The 23,331-nt window shown below is 40.4% G+C and overlaps 1 protein-coding gene across 1 annotated transcript in view; it reads right to left on the bottom strand.

Moving 5' to 3' along the window:
* The window catches only part of pip5k1bb (phosphatidylinositol-4-phosphate 5-kinase, type I, beta b), a 38,980-nt gene that overhangs the window by 5,980 nt on the left and 9,669 nt on the right, over positions 1–23,331 (bottom strand). The window contains exons 2-11 of the mRNA XM_008418849.3: positions 19,939–20,024; positions 19,748–19,816; positions 17,154–17,284; positions 13,096–13,213; positions 10,415–10,567; positions 9,253–9,552; positions 2,918–3,114; positions 2,440–2,523; positions 1,191–1,239; positions 992–1,076 (exon numbers count right to left, since the gene is read on the bottom strand). Coding sequence (XP_008417071.1) covers positions 992–1,076; positions 1,191–1,239; positions 2,440–2,523; positions 2,918–3,114; positions 9,253–9,552; positions 10,415–10,567; positions 13,096–13,213; positions 17,154–17,284; positions 19,748–19,816 — 1,186 coding nt within the window. The 5' untranslated portion in view covers positions 19,939–20,024. The remainder of the gene's footprint in view (positions 1–991; positions 1,077–1,190; positions 1,240–2,439; positions 2,524–2,917; positions 3,115–9,252; positions 9,553–10,414; positions 10,568–13,095; positions 13,214–17,153; positions 17,285–19,747; positions 19,817–19,938; positions 20,025–23,331) is intronic.

The following is a 23,331-nucleotide window of genomic DNA, read 5'->3' as shown; positions in this document are numbered from 1 at the left end:
TTGAAGCCTTAAAATCAGCAGAATTTGACTGTTAAAGGGAAATAAAAATGTTCCCCCAAAGCAGGACATGAAATAAAATCTGTTCCTGTCGCCTAAAGAAGTGCAGCTTCCCATTGTTACCTAAAGTTACATAGACATGATGAACAGCTCCAGATCTTCATACGACTCAGAAAAAATCTATCAGCTCCTTTCAACAACCTGACGGAGCAAACGCATGGCTGGAGTCGTATATTTTTGACCTTCATCATTATGAAGGTCAAATATATTTACAGGTCAAAAAACATTAGTATGCCTTCCCAACATTTTTCAAAGGACAAAAAAAAACATTTCTGACACAGAAACAGCATTTGAAGCCAAATCTCTCCATAGCAGGAACCTTTACCATATATGGATGATGATATGTATAAACACACATAACATGAATCCCTACAGTTATGAGCAAAAAAAAAAAAAAAGACTGTTTTCTTGAAAAAATAGACCTGATTAATGGGAATATGTCGAATGAAATTCTGTAACAACGATGGTCAGAACTGGAGCGGAAGTATCAACATATATCTGAACGCTGCCAGAATTATAATTATATGAATTACAATTGTTGTCACAGACTGGATTCGTTCCTAAGTGCAGACTCGGCTCGCCACAAAGACATTTTAACTCCGTTGGCAGAGTCTGTTTGCTCTCCAAGCTTTTGTTCCCAGTCAGCATTTCTTGCGAGTTCCTCCTTCTTGTTTGCTAAATCACCATAGAAATCTTTATTTTATTAACCAATCCTGGGGCCAAAGACGTTTCTTTCACAAGGCAGCGTTCTCTTTGCTGCGATGGCCTGAGAGAAAGGAGATCCACGTATCATCGGCACACAAATGCCCTAAAATATACAATAAAATCTGCCCTCATATTCCCCACCTTTATCAGGTCAGGATTTCCTGCTTCCCCCAATCCTTGCTCTTTTCACCCGTTCCCTTTGCATTGGCATGTCGACTCGCAGACTTACGCTGATTCTTCCTGAAGACCCGAACGCTCATGAACTTGAGGAAGCGGCTGGCGTAAAACCCGGGCCGGTGGACAGAAACCGAATCCTACCGAAGGGGAGGCATGGGAAGAAGAAGAAAAGAAACATTTGGTCAATAGGCTGAATAAGGGCTTCACTCATGAAAGCAGCAGCTTCAGATTCTTGCAGGGTGTCAACTTACACCATCATACACCAAGGCTTTCCACGAATGCTCCAACTTTTTAATGAATCTGAGGGGAGACGACACAAGAAAAGAGCATCGTCACAAATGTTCCTTCTTCAATAACTTCCCCTTGAAGATGATCGACTGAGATGTCTTTTTTTTTTTTCTTTGGAAGAATCTCAAACCAAGAGTATGAGATTAATTTCCGTCATAAGCAAAGGTTTTAATCATCTAATGCAATAGTGCTGATATCATTTAGAGCTGATGCCGCCTCGGCAGACCCCCTTATCACTGAAAGGCCTTTTAAAAACAGCAGCACATCAGGCTGAACGATGGGGTTTAACTGTCCTTCTCACCATTGGCAGCCATATTAGCTGCATGTGGCTGCCAATCGCTTGAAAACAAACAAGTAAAAGTCTGAGTACTTTTCATTGAATTGTAGGTAAATGTGCAGATACAAAGTTTGAAGGCAAAAAAAAAAGGAAAATACTTTAATGTAGCTTGTTAGCAGTTAGCCTGGCCCCACAGCCTCATACAGAACAAAAAAATCATTTTAAGATCCAAGTTCCAACTTAAGATGTTGATGAAAAACATCCTAAATATTAACCTGAGAACATTTCTGGTTTGCTCCATCCTGAATCTGTGCTTCTGCTTCAATGGCAAAACCAGCATCAGGAGGTTTTAGGTGGCAATTATTTTTTTCACATAGGGTTAGGATGGTTCAGATTGTTGTTGGTTTTATTTTTCTAAAATACTGAAGTGATGTTTATAAAAAAGAATTTTGTAATTCAACAGGCTATCTGGTAATAAAATCTCCTTTATGATCTGAAACATTTAGCTGTAATAAAAGCTGGACATATTTATCCTTCTCCACCCACTCAGAGAGCATCAATTAGAGAGGCTGATGAAGCTTTATGTCTTTTTTTTTTGTTGATCAATAGGGCTTTCTCCTTTACCAGACTTTTTTTTTTTTTTTGCTTCCAGGACAAAAAATTAATCAATTAAGTAAATAGAGAAGACTGATGGACCTCTGAGGTCCAGTAAATCCTAATGGTTGGAGGTTTATGGTAAAATGTCTTGTAGCTCTTCCCCTGTGATAACTCAACATGGGAGGTTTGGCATCTTTAAAAGCTGTAACTCTGTCATGGTGAGTCATTATCGTGCGTGGACACCTTTTAGCTTCAAGAAATCAACCACTGCAGAAAAACGGTCAGAAAGCAAAGTTCCAGGAGATAATACAGCAATAAGATTTTAAGAGGACCGGTACCTGTACGACTGCAGAATATCTATGATGCCCAGGAAGATGAGCAGCTTTTCGTCTTTGTGTGTTTTTGCCGGGATGCCGCCCATCCTGAAGCGGAGAAAAACAAAAGCGGTGAGAGGACAGCTAGTGTTTCCTCTGTGAGGCTGCAAGTCTTGCTCAAATAAAGCCAGTGTGCTGCCTCACTTTTACAAGTGTTTGTAAAAGAGGCCCCTTATACTATTTACATTCATGTGTGTTGCTGTAAATATGCAGAACGGAGGCTGTGTTTGTATCTTTGCGTAGCTATGGTTATGCGAGGGCCCGTCTGTCTGTGCGCGCGCACGCGCTCACCGGTGCGGTGCCCTGGGGCGAGGCGCGAGCGCGCGCGGTTGCGTAACGGCGTCTCTGGGACGGAGACGCAGATGGAGACGGAGGGCCTGGATGTGTGTTCAGAACGCAGCATCTGCGAGCGTGCGTTTCCCCGCCAGCTGAACAAACTCACGTGTCGTCAGTGGTGACGACTTCGGCCGCCTTGCCGTCTCCTTGGATGGACTCCAAGGCCGTGGAGTAAAGGACCCTCTGACCTACGCTCCTCCTGCCGTCTCCCCCCGTCTGGCCCGGCTCCCCCACCTCCCTGTGGTCCAGGACGTGCACGCCCAGCAGCAGACTGTAGTCCATGATCTTAAAGCTCTCCAGAACCTATTGCAACACATATTAAAAAAAAAAAAAGAAAAAAAAAGACAATTTTGAATACCGAGAAAGCGTTAAAACGTTTTATTATTATTTCATTCACACATCTTTCCCAAGAAAGAGGTCAACAGAGAAGGAAATCTCTGTTTAAACCAGCTCTGAGCTGAGCAAACAAGGTGTTTCTCCACAGCGAGCCAAGTGTTACACATTGACCTGTTTGAGGAGCTTATGCCCAGTTTTCCCAGACGCCCAGTGACTTCATGTCCTCCAGAAAATGCAGTTTTATTGGGCAAGATCGGAGCAGAGAGAGACGGGAATAGGATCAGGGTCACAACCAGCTAACCGGTTACGTTTGGTGACCCAGACTGGGGCACAAACTGTTTGTAATACTAAACCTTTCCAAATATACAAACACAGGATTTAAGGAATCTTTAACGACTGCTCAACAAATGGTACTGCAAAAATGTGACTTGGAAAGAAAACAGTCTGCAGTTTTAAAGGATTTTTACAAGTGAAAAGCTGAAAATAGTGGCACCTTTTCGTATTTAGTCCCTTTGAATCACTGCAGCACAGAGACAAATTTCCTTTTTTTAAGGGCTCCAAAATGTACAGGTTGACACGCAGAAAGTTTTGCCAATTCTTCTTTTTAAAAAGTTTTACTATATATTCTCAAGTATGCCTAGATCCGGACTTTGACTAGGCCATTCTAATGCATGATATGCTTTGATCTAAACTGTTGCCTTGGCTGCATGTTTACCGTTATTGTCCTGCTGGAAGGTGAATCTCATCCTAGTCTCAAGTCTTCTGGTGTTATCGTGCACTTTGCTCCAGAAGCATGATGCTGCCACCACCGTGTCTCACAGTGAGGACAAAATGTTCAGGACATTTTGTCAGAGTTAGTTTTCAGTCGCACCACGTTTCGAATGTATTGCAAAATTGTTTGTGTTGTCCAACAAACCTCTGAGGCCTTTACAAAATGTATATTCTGAAACCAAGTCACAGACTGGTGTGCTTTTTTACTGATTGTCCCTGAAGGCAACTGGTTATATTGGATTTTATTTAGAGGTATCAAAGGAAACGGGGGTGACAACAAATCCATGACAGGACATTTGAAACCCATGACACCTTCACTCTCCTGTCACAACTATGCACTGCTTTTCAAAATACATTGAATGTTGAAATGCATAGGCATCAACGGCGTTATGCTTTAAGCATAATGGCGTTGATGTCCGCACTATGATGTAGCCTTGAAAAGATTCAGCGCAAAGACTTTTTCATTTTAAATGACCGTGAGAGAGAAAGCAGTAAAATTACAGTGAGCGATGAGAAATCAATGGGAATACAGTTGTAAGTGTAGCTAAGGCATGTAATTGAATGCGCCTCTATGCTATTAATAAGAGCCGCACAAAGAGGTGACTCAAACTGCAGCAAGTGGCTCTGAAAAACAGATGGCCACCTCCTTCGGACTGAGCCGTGTTTCTGTAGCAGCTCAGGAAGCGCGAAGGACACCGAACGTCAACAAAACAAACACTCGCTTGTTTTTTTTGGCTCGAAGCTCATAAATAAACTTCGCAGCGCAGAGTATGAAAAAAGTGTAAAGAAAACTGGGGAAAGGGACGGCTTTTTAAAAATTATTTTTATTCCCCCCCTCCTCCCTCCCAATCAAAGTCAGATCCGTCTTTAACGCTGAAACACAAGACGGACATATTGGCCGACCGACTGACTGGAGCAAAACACAGAGTCTTTTGTCCGGGCTTTGCCTTTTTCCATATCAACAATTTGCATCCCTCTCTAAAACTCCCACAGCCTATTCAAACAGCAACCATGTTGAACGGCGCTGCCTACAGAAAGCCATTACTGCGTGTTCAGGCCTCGGCTTTCCCCCCGCCCCCATGACAACACACAGAAGAAAGCCATTTCTCTGACTTCGGAAAATGAAGTGACCGACTTTCCAGAGATCTGGGCGTGTGTCCCCTCGGATGTGTTATCTGCTCCCATTTTTTCAAACGAAGCTCACTCGCTTCTCTTGCAGTGACGGGGGAATAATAATTACACACTAGCTGGGGCTCCGTCACTGGATTCTCTGTCCGAATCCCTAATGCATCTCGCATACCCTCCCAGCACTCTACCGATCAATCTCCTCTCTAGTAATGGTAGACCAGAGCTCCGCTCTCGTGTCTCATTTTGGAGCGACATTAATACTCTAAAAGCTTTCTCAAGTTTGAGTTTGCCTGCTCCAAATGCACAACGCCCGGCCAATTCTGCTCACGTTGGAAGCCAAAAACGATGCTCTGATTCTGAGAGGACACTTAGGGGGGGGGGGATTTCACAAAGTAGTGCCACATCATCAGTGCAACTATTTCTGCTCTGGCTGCATGCAGGTAAACACACGGCCTTGAGGTTCTGGATGTTTGAGCAACTTACACCTGTTGTTTTTCTTCCCCCAAGAGACATGCAGAAAAAGTGACAAGAATCAGTTGCTTGTTAGCTTGAAGGGCCTGAATATCTTCTTTGACAGTCAAAAAAAAAAAAAAAAAGTTCTGTTCATGATCAGTGAATGCGCCAAAATAAGTTCTCCCACAGTTTGCAACTGTCATCTCTGTTACTGCATAAAGAAAGCTGAATGTTAGGTAATCGTAGCAACGGGGAGGCTTAATATTTTACAGGGAATTTGCTTTGTGCTTTATACTATTGAGCTTTTAACCGGCACTTGTCAGGAAACATGATGGACTTGGACGTTTGGCAGCTTTTCAAAAACTTCCAAGATTTAGGGTTCGCCTTGATCTGCAGCTATTTACTCTTATATTTGTCTGAACTTAAAAGGATTTAATGATAAATGGGACTTCTAAGGTTTTCAGGGTCACGGCTGCTGGGTTGTTCAGCGGGGCATTTCTAGATCACGACGTGTCAGTGATTCTTTTTAATTAGAGGAATGCATAACCTCAGGTTTGTTGATTTGTGATAAATCCCCACCTCATCCAAATATTAAACTGTCCCAGGGAAAAACACCAAGCCCTCAAGACGCTCACTGATAAGTGTGTGTAAGTAAACGTTACTCCTTGGGTTCATATAAGATTCTCACAGCATGACAAGTTTTATAAGGACTTATAAAAATGACCCAATTCATTTTCTTTAAAAAATAAAATAAAATAAATGCATGAATTATACCAGCTGCAGATAAAATATATTGAAACAATGATAAACACCATCAATACATGATTTTTTTTTTTTTGCACTTAGGAACATTTTCAAACAAGCGCATACTGACCAGCAGTGTGCAGGGACCTGCGTGGTGTTAGCAGAATGCATCAGGCAGAACCCAGATATTTACGCTTATATTTGTTTGAACTTGAACATGATTTAGTGATAAATGTAGCTTCTGCTGTGAAAACAAGAGACAGCAGATCCTCAGTGTCGGGTTTGGTGTGAGTAAAGTCCTCTGAACGGCTCGTCACCGCTGTGCTTGTCTCGCTGTAACGCACTAATTACAAACCCCATCACATCAGGGGCACCAACACACAACTCACACTCCCATTAACCTTCTCTGTTTCAATCTCTGCGAGTTCAACATTAATTATTAATGCCTAATGCTGTTTTGACATTTGCGGCGTTATCAGAGGAGCTGCGGAGGGAAGGAGACTTAAAAGGAAGACGGCAGCACAGCCGGCGTTTTGCTACAAGTGTCCCGTGTAACTCAAATGCGAATCTGTCCTTTTCTCGTTATCGCTCTGGTTCCAGCTCAACTCTGACCTGCTAAAATGCATAATGTCTAAACTCTCGATGGAAAAAAGGAAGTGATCCTGCACCCTTGTAAAAAAAAAAAAAAAAAAAAACTTTGATTCCCTCCACGCCCTTCACCCCTCTGTTGCTTGGCTTCTGACAGCCCTTCCTGTGTTCAGGTCCCCTCTGGGGTTGCGGGGTTAGCTGCTTACTCATGGAAATGGACTGAGATTCTGCTTAGAGGGCACTTTGCTTCCCGTTCAGAAGGCGAGCGCAGGAAGCCCTGACAATGACACACCACACACACAGAGCTGAGGCTCCAACACTTTCTGCGAAAAACATTTAGTCCTGCAACAGAAATTAATGTTGCAGGATTAAGTTAAATATTATCAGAACCTTAACTAAGCGTAATTGTTTGTGAATGTAGTGGTAATAAAATACTCAAATGATTTTGGTTTCAACTGCAGCCGAAACATTTTGATTGGAATTTACCTGAAGATGTTTATCTGTTTGATCGCTTTTAGATTACCGTATGAACCAAGATATAAGTTTAAATAATTAAAAGACTTGTGATGGGGATGTTTCATTGTCAGAGCAAGGATTTGCTTCTTTTTTTTTACCAGCTTTGTCTCCCTTATCAACGCTGGTTTCAAGTCAAACTTGCTAGCATGCTAACGAGATAGCTTCTTAACCCCGAGTCGGTGCTAATGAGCGACACATCACAGCTATTGTTGTCTGGTTAAACAATAGCATACCGTCATGTTAAAATAGAGTTAAAAACTTTTATTTAATTACATTTTCTTGCCTTCATCTCAAAACTGTTCAGCTTTGGGGAAAAGGTTTGTCTGCTTCTTCAAGCCGCTAGGTTACAACTTAAAGAAGCAGTGACTTCAGAAAGTAAGATGTCACTCTGGACACTTTGCTCAAGAAAACTTTCACAAATGAAATTAGGGAACCTTTGGGAATGTCAAGATATAAGATAGCAAGTGGCATAAAGGTTGTTTGAATTTACAGCAATCTCTCCAGCTTGACCTCACTCAAATCCAAACACATTTAAAAATAGCCCCCAACCCCCCCCCCCCCCCCCCCCCGTTGGAAAGAGGTGGGAAATCAACACATGTTCAAATATTTCCAAGAAACAATCTCCGATTGATCCAAAACAGCAACACTAATGTAAAATGCACTTTATCAAGGGAAAAAAAAGGAACTTTGTCACATAATGTTCTCTTTCTAAATAAAACCAGAGCCTTATGTAACAGGACAAACTAAATACACCCAAAGCTCATTTGCTCTAATTGTTGCTCATGTGGTCCCAATCTTTAAAAACTGCAGGCGACATTGAGTTTGGTGTAATGAGAATCATTATATAGTTAGATGTTGCTATGCAGGGCTGGCGGGTCGTTCCGGCTCTACCAGGAAGTCTTCCTTCCCGGTCTCTGGGTAAGTCCACGTTTACAGTAACACCCTGATAACTCTACACTGACCAGGATATTACACCTCACAATTCAAACAGTCTGACAAAGACCATGAAATAAAGCTACTTAAACAGCTTCCTGTAATTCATACTTTCATCCCTAATAAAGCTGTCCCAAGACGCTGTTTACTGCAGTGTCGGAACATCGCCGCACAAAAAACCTGCTCAGTGCCTCGCTGTTTAATAACAGCTTTTTATTTCACTGCTACCAAATTTAATGGTCGGACAGACAGCCTCCCTCTGAAGTTGAATCAAGGTAACGGTGTTTCCAGGGCTAACGACCTGATTGGAAATTTTACAGAAAATGATGATGATGTGTAGCAGCATAAAACCACTTACCCCAGGAAATCTAAACCACCTCGAGCATCTTGGCTTGTTATATGACTGTTTTTTTTTCTGTACTTGTAAAGGTTTATTTGCAAGGAAATGGACAGAGTAATCTGCTGGTGACTGGAATCAGCTGATCGAACAGGTGACTGTCCAGCTGAAAACTTAACACTCCAATGTTTATCTGAACATGCACAGGCTACCAGGTGGCGGTGAAAACAACATTCTTTGGTGTGATTTTTGTGATAGAGGTTTAAAAATTAAGACTGAGAAGCAATTTGGAAAGAAAATGTTATTGTTACTAGCTAATCTTTGATAAGTGCAGTTTTGATCACTGCTTGTGATCTTTTACGCTACGTAGCAGCTGTCACATAGTGAACGAGGCAAACTGAACCAAAGCCAACTTCAGCAAACAGCAGGAAGACGAATGCTTACAATGAGGAAATGTGAAATGCACCAATTGTGTTTAAACCTAATGATATGAAAGTCTAAAGCTTAAAAGCTTCTTAATCAGTTTGTCTTTGTTCACATTAGTAAAACCCTGTTTACATCAACTGCTCTCTCGCATGGTGTGACATCTCCTCTGTTCTTGACCTCTCAGATAGAGACGATTGTTCACTACCTACCCGACAATCCCTCTGCAGGGTCTTCATCAGGTTGTTGTACGTCTCTGTGTCAAAGTAAAGCCCCTCCTCATGCATGTCCTGAAAGTCCAGGTCTTTGTACGTCGGACGGGCTTTCTCCCTCTCCTTCCTGGACGCTCGCCTCTTGTAGGTGGATCCCTTCAGGTCGTACTTGTAGTGCATCTTGACCGAGCGAGGAAGCACGTTGTTCATCACCACCAGTCGGATGTTGAAGCCCCCCGTCTGGATGCAGTACAAGCCGTAAAACTTGGGCAGCAGCGTGCGCGGGTTCTGGTTCAGGTTCTGTGGGTTTAGACAGTGCTCGCATTCAACATTCAGATCTAACACGCGTGACTTTTCACACTTGGCACACTTTTATAAATACATATTTTATTTATTAGGACAAAAGGAAAGAATACCTGATATCTGTGGAAGCTGCGTTAAAGTAGAAATCATATATATATATATTTTTTTTTAGAAAGAAATCAGTTTTTAGTAGCAATCATATTATAAAAGTCCTTCCATATTTGTTCCATATTTACAGCAAAGCCCTGATAGCTTAAATAAATCTAATAAACTTAAGTAGATTTACTTAAAATCTCTTGGTAGGAAGAGATTTTTCACTGTACACGGTAACACGATCATGTATCCATTAGATACGTTACCAAGAAAAATTATTTCTGCATCCCAGATATAAAACTGTTGACTGATAATTTTCCATCCATCCAAGCTTTATTAATGGTTCACCTGCTCACAGTGAAGTCTGCCACTAACAACTCAACACACTAATATCTAAAGGCCCTAACAACTCCTCTCTCTTCTGCACTCAACATTATTTTATTTGAGATATTTCACAGCAATTATCAATACAAAAAAATATATACATATATATAACCCTTGGGAATTAATATATTTTAATTAACTTCAGCTGATTTCAACATTTATGCTGGTTGTTTGTGTTCTTTCTCATTATCTTCCATGTTTTCAGTTAGACAAATACCCATCACGTTTGCTTTGATTTATTTCACCAGAAAAACAATTAGACCTTTACAACTCAACAGTCATTGTTTTTGTTTTTTTTGTTTGTTTGTTGATATATATTTAAGATTTGGTAATTGGACTCATAAAACGAGCGCAAGACAGAAAACGGAACAGTGTTCCTCACCATGTAGTACCCAGGCAGCAGCCTCTGCAGAAACTTGGCCTCTTTGTGCTGAACCGTTTTGATGATGAACTCGTCGTCGCTGGTCAGGTAGAAGAGCGAGCCGCTGGCGCCCGGGTTGACCAGCTCAATCAGAGGCTCATTTACGAGCGAGTACTGAGGAAGGAAAAATCATAACATCGATTTTAAGTGTTTCGCACGTAGCGAGGATCGGGCTTTCGGGAGACCAGCTTCATCCGTAATCAAACTAGAGCTAAACAAGAAGACTGAAAAATGGAAACACTGTAAAAGTTTATATGGAAAAAAAAAAACTGCAAACATTTTTTTGTTTGTTTAAAACTACAAGAGATAAACGGCAATAAATCCCTTACAAAGTTTACGACTTAGCAGGAATGAGGAATAGCTTAATTTCTGTAGGTTTTTTTCCCCCCTCTTAGGGACATCATTCATTACACAAACACAAATGCTAAGAATACTTTTCATACCTTTATTTTTTCCTCTCTCATAACAGCATGACTGAGATCCAGCAATGATAACAGACAGTAAAGTCTGGCATTTGCTAAAAATAACATATCTCTCATCGTATCTCCCATCTAAGATGAACAGTCAGTTGTTTCAAGCACAGCTCAGATTTGGCTGCTGCACACCTATCCTCCAGGTCTGTTCAAAATGTCCTCGTCAGAGCAAAGGTAGACCCAAAATAACCTCTCGCTCTATGCAGGAGGGGTCCCAGAATCTCCGCATCTTGCCAAGTTGCTATAGTCAAAAAACCTTTGTGTGAATGCATGCTTTAAAATAACCCAGGCAGTCTTTCAACGCACGTGGGGAAAGCACTGATAGTGCTTCACTTTTCCCACATTTTACATCATGATTACTCGCTGTTAATGATTTTTCTTCAAATTCTTAGTTTTGTTAAATGCTAATAATATGGTTAATTTTAAAGTATAAATAAATCTTGAAATCTAAAAAAAACAAACAGAAAAGTTCTCAATCCTCCTCAAAAAAATTCATCCTTCAGACTCACAGATTGTGACTACGGTTAGTTTTTGTTTTGAATATTATAATGTCTAGGAAGCAAGTGTCACTTTGCCAACACAGAACATTATCTTTTCAGCTGGGGGTTAATCAGACACGTTTTAACACAGCAATAAGGAAAATCTTAACATAAACGGCAAACTATAATCCAGAAGTGGCACCGAAAGCCAGCAGCAGACTGTGGAGAAGTGCTGGATGTTAATCGGTGCGTTATGAGAGCAACATGTTCAGAGGAGATGAGAAACACTGGAGGCATCTGCTCCCTCTCCCCGGAGACAGCCGACGACCGTCTGCAGTCGCAGTGAATAACTGGCACAAACACATCTGAAGCTTATCGCTTTTATATGTGCTTTTATTCACGGTTTTAATTAGCCTGGGCTGCGTGGCCTCTGCCTGACTGAATCCATCACTACCTGAAGCCACAACTAACTGTAGCAACCTCTCTACTTTGTCGCGCCTAATGAAATCCTCGCTCTTCTGCCTTGAAGTTAACTTTTTATTTTTTTATTTTTTTGTCTTTTGTCGCTGGTGCAGAAATAATGTCAGCGTTCAAAAACAAGAATGCAGCTGGCTGGATTTATGAAAGGGCCTGGAGGCAGATGGGAAATAGGCAAACGGCGTCATAACAGGATAAAGTCATAACAGGATAAAGTCATAACATCACACAAAATCTAATTTGGTTCCGAGAACAAAGAAAAAAGAGGAGCTCGAAAACAAGGGACTTCTGCAGATCCTCATTTGATTCCTGAACAAGTTTTGAAGGGAAAACAACAGGATTAAACAAACAAAAGAGGATGAGGAAAACTTCTAAACTTTTTAATCAGTTCTTGAACCAATCACCTCTGCTCATATCTTGTTGGGAGTAAAATGTGTAACTGTTTGAATCTGCTTGCAGCATCTGGGCTTTACATTTAATCTGAAGGGACTCGGAATATATTTTTTTTAAATACCAGAATATGTGTCTTTGAAGTAAATCTTAGTAAATATAAGGTGTTTTGAACTGAAGTCCAGCTGCCTTATGTTCCACCACCATCACAATAACAACCAATGACAGTGGTACATTGAACTTGTTTGGTTGTTTTTGTTCCCATAAAAGCATTTAAACAGGAAGAAAGCTTTTTGCTTGGGAGCCACTAACATCCTAAGAGGAATGTTGTTGGAAGTACTTAACTTGAGGAGTTTTCATGGGTGATGTTTAGATGCAACATCACTGAGGGGTGGGGTCAAACCAAACTATACAGCACATGGCAGACCTATTTCTACCATTTAACCAACAAAAAAATGAATGGTTAAGATCCGTAAATGCCTGTAACCCCCTTTTAAACAATTCTCACTACGTATTCTAATAGTTCGCACACCAAATATCACTTGGCAGTCCTGCAGAAGCTAACTACATTCTGTCCTTAGTCTTCATTTTCCTGCATTTTCTTTCAAATATTTTAGATATATAATAAAATTATCTGGAATTCCATTCCATAGAAAGGTCCTCAAATGAACTGGCAGAGAGCTGCAGCTGTAAATGCTGTGAGAAATTGTTCTACAAGGTTGTGGTAGCATGGCGGCACACTTTTCTAATTTGCATCGGTAAAAAAACAAAAAAAAAAACAATCATCAACTACTTGGAGTGTTGGAAAGATTTTGGGTCTTACCAGATAGTCGTCGGGTTTGATGCCAAACAGATCTCTGAAGTAGCGGAAAGCCAGCGGAGCGTACGTCTTGAAGCGGAAGTCTGGGTAGTGATGAGCAGGAGTCAAGTTACTTCCCTCACTGTAACGTGATGATGAAACCAAGCCGGGAAGCAATGAAAAATAATAAGAAAAAAAGAGATGCATAAGACACATTATTCCTATTAAATCTCAATAAACAACAATCTTATCATTACGTTTGGGCCTTTCGCATAGGGAGTGACTGTATTTTTAGCCATTGATGGAGTGTTTCTCCACCGTCACGGAGGAGGTAATGAAATCACTTTAATTAAGTGTGCTGGAGAAGAGATGCATCTAAAACATGACGGCCCTGAGGTTGAGAAACGCTGCATTGATGCATGAATGCAGTTCAGTTCAGTCATGTACAAGAACCTGGATCCATAACAGCTGTCGTGACAACAACAACAAAAAAAAGGCCGGTGTAGAGTAGTTCGCCTGGAGGCTGTAGGTGAGTCTGATTACTGGATCTAAACAATAATCAGCAGCACATGAGCCTTTCCTCAGAGGGTGAAAAAGGACCTGCAAAAAGCCCTTAAACAACACAATAACCTAGATTTTTTTCATCTTTGTCTGGACTGCGGGACATTCTCAGACAGGCTTTGACAAAGGCTGGCCCCATTCGGTTCCCAAGCTAGCTTTCATTCCAGGGGAGAACCGCGACACATGAGCTAGCGTGTCGATAATACGGTGAGAGAGAGTCGACGTAAGCTCACTGGAGCTGGTTTTCGTGGATCCTAAATATGGAAGTAGGTTAATAAAGATTAAGTTTTCCAGGGCAACTCTAAATCGGGGTTGTTAAACAACGATCCGAGTAACCAGACTATTTTGTTGTTGTGTGCTGGGGCAACAGTCTGGGCTGTGACCTGTAACTTAACCCCACAAAGTAATTTGACTGCTTTGTTCGGCGCAGGACGGCAGCGGCGTTCACCTGTCACGCAAAAGTTGTCGAGCGCAAACAGCACATGGAAATGTTTGATCCAATCTGATCAGAAAGACACCCGCCTGCAGTTCCATTGAGAAGAAGGGAAAGTGAAACAAAAAACAGGAGAGCAAAGCCGGGATGCGAGTGCGAAAACTAGACTGACAGCAGCCGATGGGAAGATGAAGACGAGAAGGAGCGTTGACAGACGATAAAAGCTTCGGAGCTCATTGCTTAACCTTCCCCTCAGCCTTTCAGAAAAGAGATAAAAATGTTTTACATTTTCACCAAAGTGGAACTGCTTAGAGAAGGCAGAGAATTGAAAAAAAAAGAAGAGAGAAACGATTATGTCAGGTATTAGATGTAGAACATTCAATTTCTCCTGACTGCTTTGTTTGTTGTGTCTAATGTAATTTTCTTCCTTCCCAGCCTTTATATTTCAAAGAAAAGTTGGACAACTGCAGCTTTTATTCAAACCAAACATGATGTCAGATGACACTGATGGGGTTTTTTTTTTTTTACTCTCAATCAGAAGCCGCGCTGCATCAACAAGAGTAATGTTTGGCCGTAGCTCAGAAATAAGAGACGTGTGCGTGCCAGGAACAGGTTTGCATAGACTATAGTGAGTTTGCATATCCTGGTGTTGCATCTCAAAAGCCAAGACCACAAAGTACTTCCTGCCAGGACTCTCATTCTCTTCCTGAAACCTGAGGGTTAAGCACGAATGTGTGTGTCCACACAAACAACTCCAAGAGCCCCCCTTTTTAGTAGATTACAGCTATTTTTATCGCAGCTATTATAAATCTTAGCAGGTTTCTCAACTACCACATTCTTGACTAAATAACTATAAGACTGCCTTGGGGTAATAATTTGTCAGTCTGACATTTCGTTTTAATCACAACTTAGCTTGAAGACTTGAAATACAAAGTCCAGTTGGAATAAAAGAGAAAATTACTCAGGAAGGTTACAAATTAGAAGTAAATGAGCTCTAACCAGATAGCTATATATATATATATATATATATATATATATATATATATATATATATATATATATATATATATATATAGGGCGGAGCAATATAATACAAGTATATCAAACATTGCAACATTGATTTGTAAAATTTGTACTAAAAAAAGCTGTTTGGAATAAGGAACAGATCATTAAAGCAATATTTTCCCCCCTAATAGATTTATTTTATTTATTTTTCAGGTCATCAAATAAAGTTGAATTGGAAGTTGAAGTCCTAAAAGGGGTGCGGGTTTTAATGTCTTTCTCAAGGTTTATTCAATGTCACATGCCGTTTTTATTTTAATTCTGTAAAGCACTTTGAAATGCCTTGCTGCTGAAATGTGCTATACAAATCAAATTTGATTGATTGATTGATTTGATTGGACAAAGATGGCCTCAGTAACTACAACAGGACATTTTCACATGATTACTGCCTGATCGGTACCAGCAGGTAATCACTTTAACAGAACCTGTGTGACAACGCCGAAGGAGAATGTCCTTAAACGCGAACCTGGGTCATTCAGCCGGATGACGACATAAAGCACATCAGCAGGGCCACATCTGAGTGACTATGGCTAATTCTGACTGAAATGCAGAGGTGTGACCTTAAATTGGCTCTCCATCCCCAAAAGCTCTCCAACGAGGCTGAATTCAAACAGTCCTGTGAGGAAGAAGAGGCCAAAATCCCTCCACAGAGACTCACAGGTTCTGCAAACCCGTGATGGGTCTTAAATCGTTCCTACCTGTAAGCCATATAAAAGGAATCTGCACGAGATACAACATGCTGACCTGAGGTTAATCCAGCCTTCGACAAAGTGAGAGCGATACTTCAACAGATAACAGGAAGGCTGAACAAACAACAGCAAAACTGCTCTGACTTATTTTCAGGATTTTTGTTTGCAGCCTTTTGAAAATCTCTGAGTTAAGAACTTAGATTTCCACACACACACAGAGAGAGAGACTGGTATTTCAGTAATGCTGCTAGCAGTGCTAATCCCTAATCTAAAATGCTGCTAAGAGTTTTACAAAGCAACACTAGGCTCATTTTGACTTGGTAATAAAATATTAGTGAAATCTTGTTTTACAATGATGGCTCTTTCATACGCATGGTGTGAACATCTCTGCTTTCATTTTAAATAAATAAAGGCTGCTCACAGGAGGAAGGAAAGACAAAAAATATGTTTTGAATACTGTTGTCTAACAGTCTAAAGAAAAATCTGAATCGGCTAAAACTGAAATCTTTCACACAAAATTCAGAAACCGACCACAAAACTCTTATTGATGTCTCATTTTATAGCAAAACAACCATTGTTGATCATCTGAAAGTTACGTGTGTCAGATGACAAAGGTTAGCAATCCCTGCTCTCTGTATCCAGACAGAGCGAGCGCTGGAGCTCCAGCTGTGTGATGACAGATGAGAGGATCCCACTTTCAAACGATTCCTGGTTGAGCTTCAGATCATATCAAATGGTTCTTTAAGCCGATGATGTAATTGTGAAGACAGCCTGAGAAGACGGAGAGGACACACGCTGGCGTCTGCCGAGCGCCGTAGCAGCAGCAGCAGCAGCAGCAGCAGCAGCAGCAGCAAGAGGCATGCAGTAAGCTGATTTCACAGCTCTTGGAAGGATAATCTGCAGGAATAGTAGCATCCCTGCATCATGACTCAGACGAGGAGAACTGACTGCTGAGAAATGATGATGGAGAGGCTCTGGCTGCAGTTTACCCACTTGGCAAGATTAGTTATTTATTGTTTGTAGCACAGACCCAGACAAAAAAAAAATATATATATATATATATATATATATATATGGACAAAAAAAGCAGAACAAATCTGCAGACGTTAGTCAGCTGTTTCAGGCTGTTTCCACCTACATGTAAGCTGTTTTTTATGAAGCGGCTTTCTGATTCACGGCCTCCCGCTGTGAAATAACCTTGAGATTTGATGAAACTCGTGCCGCTGCTCTGCAATCACCCGTCGTACAAATAGCCAACATTCAGAGGCTTCTGCTGAGGCTTTCACATTACACTAATGTCCACGTATGTGCGCCGCTTCGCTCCGCGCACCACTGACCTGGGTAGAAAGACGCTCTCCACCACATAGAAGTCTTGCATAAGAACATCTCTGTCCGGCTTTGAGGTGAGGTTGCCCACTGTGTAGCCGATGCCGAGCTGAATGGCTCCCTTCAAGGCCGACGACGTGGTCTGGACGTGGAAACAGACAGAAAAACGGCACGTTTATTTGGAACGCTAAAATAGCAAGGATTAAAACGTCGCCCTGTCGGAGCAGACGCCCTGCAGACATTTGCAGCGATCTACAAATTTACTGCCACTCTTGGTAAAGACGTGTAAAAATCCCATAAATAAAGCAATGTGTTGGAGAAATAATTGTGCTAAAATTTTGTTTTAAAACAATTGTTTCTTAAAATTAGATTTTCTTTCCTGTTGAAGTAAATTGATTGACAAAAAAACATTTAGGGTAAAGTTACTTTACCTGCAAATGTATGAAAATATTTTTAGACACATTCATCACTGGTGGATAATTACTTTGTCTACATCTAATTATTCAGTAATACTTTGTGAAAATTTTGAAATAATTGTTCTCTGAAACACAAATACATATTTAAAGATGTTCTTATGGAACAAATAGTGGAGAAAATTGCAAAAAAAAAAAAAATAATAATTTTTTTGTAATTCAGTGATTCTTGAGAATAGGGACAAAATGGGTTTTAATTTTCCCATAATTTTTTTTTATTTCTCAACCTTATGTATGCAAATATGACAAATAATGTTTTGGAAATGTAAAGATGCTAAGGTACAGGCTATCAGTTGCAACAGTTGACCCAGAACTTTGTCATCACCATCTGACAAAAATAAATATAATTTTTAATGACCCTATTAGTGATATTTTTACTCATTTTACAGACAAATGCTTCTCAAGAAACAAAATAAATATTATTTAAAACACAAAACAACAAAAAGTCCATCCGACGGAGTTGACACTGCATGACGGAGTTGACACAGAACTGAAGGTGGTGACAAACTAGTGAGTAAAATGAAAAACTTGATACATGTGAAGTAATGCAATTCATGTAAAATACATTAAAATGAATTAATTGCACATTTAAGTGAGATTTGACAACAATTTCACTGAAAGAGTCAGAAAAACTCTGATGGAGTTGACATCTGACGGAGTTGACAAAAAGCCAAACTACCTCAATTTATATGATGTTATTCTGAAGGAGACCATATTGTAGCTCATCAGGTCCATGAAATCTTTACATTTTACCAAAATTAAGCTTTTATTTCACAAAATTTCATAAAAGTTTTGTAAAATGTCAGTTATGGAATTGACACATTATGGTTGTGACAAACAACTTAGGAATAAAAAGAAGAAAAAACTAAAGAATAACATAAGCTAACCAGAGCTAACTAGCCCTCTCAGCAAAGGAAGAGAAAGGAAGAGGTCATGGGGTCCTCAGAAGTTCTGGTGCCCCCCAATAATGCCAGATTGTCTTACATTCTTTTCATTTCTGACGGTGTTGACAAAAACTAGGGACAAGTTTCAATAGAGTTGGAAAATATATAAAAATTATTTTTAATTCAATTTATTGATACTTTTATAATTATTTATATGAATACTTGTACTTAATTGTCATAATATATAATTTTTGTATTTCTTTAATAGTTTTAAATTATATAATGTATTGAGTTCTGCTCCTGGACAAGGGCTTTTACAGGCATCATCCACCTTCTACAATGTTTAAAATAAAAAAATATTCAGCAAATACCTGGAAAATATACATTGTTGTGCTCACATGACCCAGGTTAGTTTAGTGAGATATTTGAAAAAAATATATTTGGTGTATATTTTATTCAAATTTTGTGCTTTATCCATAGGACCCGTTTTGTCCCTATTCTAAAGAATCACTGAATTAACATTATTAACTGGAATTGAAATCAAAACAATTATAAAACACCATAGTGACAACATGACACCATTTTGCTGTGAGAATATTTCTATGTTATTGTTTTTGCTTCAGTGTGTTTCAGATTAAAGACAACACCAAATTAAATAACCTCCCATGTGTTTGTGACCATATATTTCTGTGTATGTCAACTTGGACGCGTTTGTGTGTAAACTGCCGTTGGACAGCACTTGCTTTGAACCGATGGCGTATAAATAAACCGGGTTGAATAAAATTGTTTTGTAGTGCAACAAGAAGATGCAAATAAATGTAACCACCACCAAACCCAACTAAAAATAGCTCATATAAGCTGAGAAACAAATATTCCTGTCAGGTGGTTGGTCAAAATAACAAAATATATTCAGACCAAACGAAGACAAAGATAGCTGCTGTGCTACAGGAAACGTTATGGTTACATCTTTATAAATGCTGCCACTCTCAGTGACGTCTATAAGGGAAAAAAAAAAAGCAAAGAAAACAAGTGGGACCAGCACTTGACTGGTCTCTGGCAGCGAGCCCTAACAGGGGTCAGGACATTATGTGCTGCAGCACAAGGACATTTTAACCCACTCAAGTTACTCAGAAGTAAAGCTGCTTTGTACGCAGCGGCTCTAAAACTGAAGCATTTACCAGAATCAGGTTTAATGCGATCAGAATAAGGAAACAAACCGTAACGCAGCAAAGCTCTGACAGGCTTTACCTTCTTGTAGGTTTTCTCTCGGCTCGTGGTGCGAGGCCCTTCCATCCTGTTTTCAGAGGTGGTCGACATCTAAAGGAAAAAGATGGACCCAAATCAAAAACCGCTACGTTGCCAACAGAGGACTGGTGCTTGTTACCTAACCTCAAATTAATAATAAATAACCTTTCTGTAAGGGCACGAGGGTAACTTACCTTGCTTACAGATAAGCAGTGCTGGACCAACAGCAATCAGGACAACACCTCTTTATTATTAGGTTGAGCAATCATCAGGAGAGTCTCTACAAGAGAGCAGGAACAGAGAGAGCATTATGTAACAAAACCAGAGGCAAAACATCACCCATAAACTCAGCATTTCAGTACGGAGAAGCAAGTTGAAGGTAATAATATAAGTTTAGGACAGAGCTAGTTAGGCTGTTGCTTTACATAACTTTCTGACGGTGGACTGTGGGTTGTTTGTGTGTAGTAACTCTTTATTGGAGTCTTGTTTTGAAGCAACAAAACAATCCTGCTTGGCAGCTTAACGGTTTGAACTGTATCTCATTGAAGTGCAGAGCTGCGGTTAATGAGTCAGAGCTCAGGGGCGAAAGTTTTCACTATGCTGACAGCACAAGCAACTTCTTCCTGAGCCGCAACACTCCCATCTGTCTGCTGCTCCCCTCCCATCGCTGCCACTGCCTCCCACCCCCCACGCCCAACCCACTCTGCCTGTTTTGCTCTTTGACTTTCCAAGGAAAAAAAATTTAAAAAATGGCAGAGCGACGTGACTGAATAAAATCGCACCTCGGTGTCTGTGTCGCAGGCAAATCAGTCTGCAGGCTGGAAAAGCTTAAAAGGAAATCTTGGTTAAGCCAGGACTTTGCGTGACAAAGCTGTGGCGTATCTGCACTCGCCACATCACCTGCATTTAAATGCACCTGCAGTACCTGAGCACCTTGAATAACTTTCTGCTTCCTCAGCGTTTGACGGCACGTCCTCAGTCCGGCCAACCGTTGTGTGACCAGCGGTCACATCACCTTCAGAGCCGCTGCACATCTCAGTGAAAGCCTTTTCAGAGCTCTAGAGTCCAAAATAATCTTTAGGGATATTATCCTGCGACATGGGCCAGATGACGGTACCCAGGTTTTTAAAAAGTGGCAATTTTCACATTTCATTTCAAATCCTGCTATATAGATGCCAGAGAAAACGGCAGAGATTTCTACAATAGTGTGAACCATAGAGTACCACTGTGCCCCTCCCCCACATGTTGCTGTATAAAAAAAAGGTTCCTACACTTGAATCTGTCTTATAAAATAGACAAATTTGAACTGTCATCTTGAAAAGCCCAGTCACAGAGTCAAAATAGGTGCTATAGATGACATTATTATTACTGTAATATTATTCTTGTTTGCAGCAGTTAGGAATAAATGTTGCATTGTGTGTTGTAAATAAAAGTAATTAGTTCGTTTTATATGCTTTTGTTTAAGCTTTTTGGGGAAAAAAATACCAACAAAACAAAACAGTGTAACTATGATAACAGGTGTAAGATGGAGATCCGATTCAGCAGATTTTCAGCTTGATCAGACTGACCAGTCCGAAATTCATAAGTAAATCTTTTTCTGATGACCAAATGCTTAAAATAATAAAAGAAAAATATGGCAACACTCTTCAGTGTAAAAGTTTGACTGAGAGAAAAGCACTCAAGATTAGCCTTGAGTGCTCCTTCAAGACAGTGATATATCCAGCAGATAACAGGAAGGCTGAATAAGTAAAGCAAAATGCTCCTGTTGAGTGTTGTTTACCTCTCTCGCTCTTTGAAGATGCTGGATTTGGAAATGTGAGCAGCATTTTAAAAATCTTAGGCTGCCGTTTTTATTAAGTTAGCTATGCTAACTGTGCTAGATGTTTATTTAAGGTGCTAAAGATTGTTCAAAACTTCACCTCCGTAATCAATTTTTCAATTTTAAAACATCAGTAAAATCTTGTTTTACAACGACACATGGATAATAATCATTTATGCCGTAATGGGGGGGGGGGGGGGAAATCTTTGGAATCCTTCTTACAGTAAACTTCTTAGAAAGAAATCGGATCTTCTGAAGAAAATATGGGAAAAAAAACCTGATTAAAAAAAATAAAATAAAAAATCAACCATCAAATTTTGACGGGTCCGCCTCTCGTAATGAAATCCTAAACGTGCTTCCTTCTTGGTGAAAACGTGTTTTTAAATAGAGCCAATGTATCCTTCTGGATGAATGCAGGCTCTCATGCACTGATAAAGAAGATTAAAAAAAGAATACAGCCATGAGCTCTCATCTCCAGATAAATTCTTATCTATGGACCAGCTCCTCCGTTGCTATAAACACAACAAAATATACTTTGGCTAGAGGCGCAAACTAATCCATCACTGTTTGGAAACTTGCATCATTTATATCTTTTCTTTCCCCCTTAAAAAAAAACAAGACTCCGTCAATTATAAGGAGGAATTATAACACGCTGATGCAACATTTGCCTGAAGCCGGAGAAGACATAATGAGATCCTGTTATCAATCATGAGCTGTGTCAATAGAGGTGAATCTGGATAATGATGTGTTGATCCACCTGAACCATTATTCGCTCCGACTGGCCTGGCGCTCTCTGAAGCTCAGGAATGTTAATGAGTCCGGCTCTCAGAGTTGCCCTGACCTGAGCTCCATTTTGTGCGCATCCCCCGCTCCCACCCCTCCTACTACCCTCACCTGACCCCACACAGCCCAGCTGGACGCTCCAGGACCCTGTTTCCAGAACGATCCATGAGAGGCCGGCAGCTGCAGCGAACAAACAGCAGGTCTCCCGTTCACTTCATAACAAAAGGCAGGCGGACGTATGAACACGCTGACGTGAAGCGAAGCGAATGGACGGATGATCTTAACCAGCCGTGACTTACTCCTGTCATCCACACCATTAGCAAACAACGCAGGCACGTTGGAAAACGGCAAGGGAAAAACAGAAACAAAGTGAAGCGTCAGTGAAACGAGACTCAGTTCCGTCACATCATTGTCTTGGACAGATTATGTTGTGGAGGAGATGCTGGTGGTCTGGATGAGAACCAAGTGTAGAAACAGATCCAAGTGATTAATACAAAGGAGACTCTGTTTATGAATGCCTAAAAATTAAAAACATATTAGCTTGCAGTGGCTTGCAAACGTATCCACTCCCTTTGAACTTTTCCATAGAGGCCAGCTGTGAAGTGGAAGAGAAATGATACATAGTTTTCTGCATTTATTAGGAAAATTTTGGAAAAGTGTGCTGTGCTTTATATTCAAACCACTTGCATCAATTCTTTGCTAAAGTCCTGCTGCAGTTGTGAGTCTTTTGGGCTACCTGTCTTCCAGATGTAAACATCTACAGAAATATTTGCTCCTTCTTTGAAAATTGCTGAAGTTCAATTCTCAAAGAAGGATTGGATGGAGAACATGTATTCATCTCCATCTTTGTTCACACTCCGACCAGTTTCCCTGCCCCTGCTAAAGTAAGACATTCCTTCAACCTGATGCTAAAGCAAGAAATGGTTCACTGTGGCTTGAGGTTTTTTAGGGTGATGCTCAATGCTAGTTTATCTCCACATGCAGT

Source organism: Poecilia reticulata, chromosome 14 (genome assembly GCF_904066995.2).
Source record: "Poecilia reticulata chromosome 14, P_reticulata-male-v2, whole genome shotgun sequence".
In the NCBI taxonomy this organism is placed as follows: domain Eukaryota; kingdom Metazoa; phylum Chordata; class Actinopteri; order Cyprinodontiformes; family Poeciliidae; genus Poecilia; species Poecilia reticulata.
This window is presented reverse-complemented; position numbering and strand designations above follow the sequence as displayed.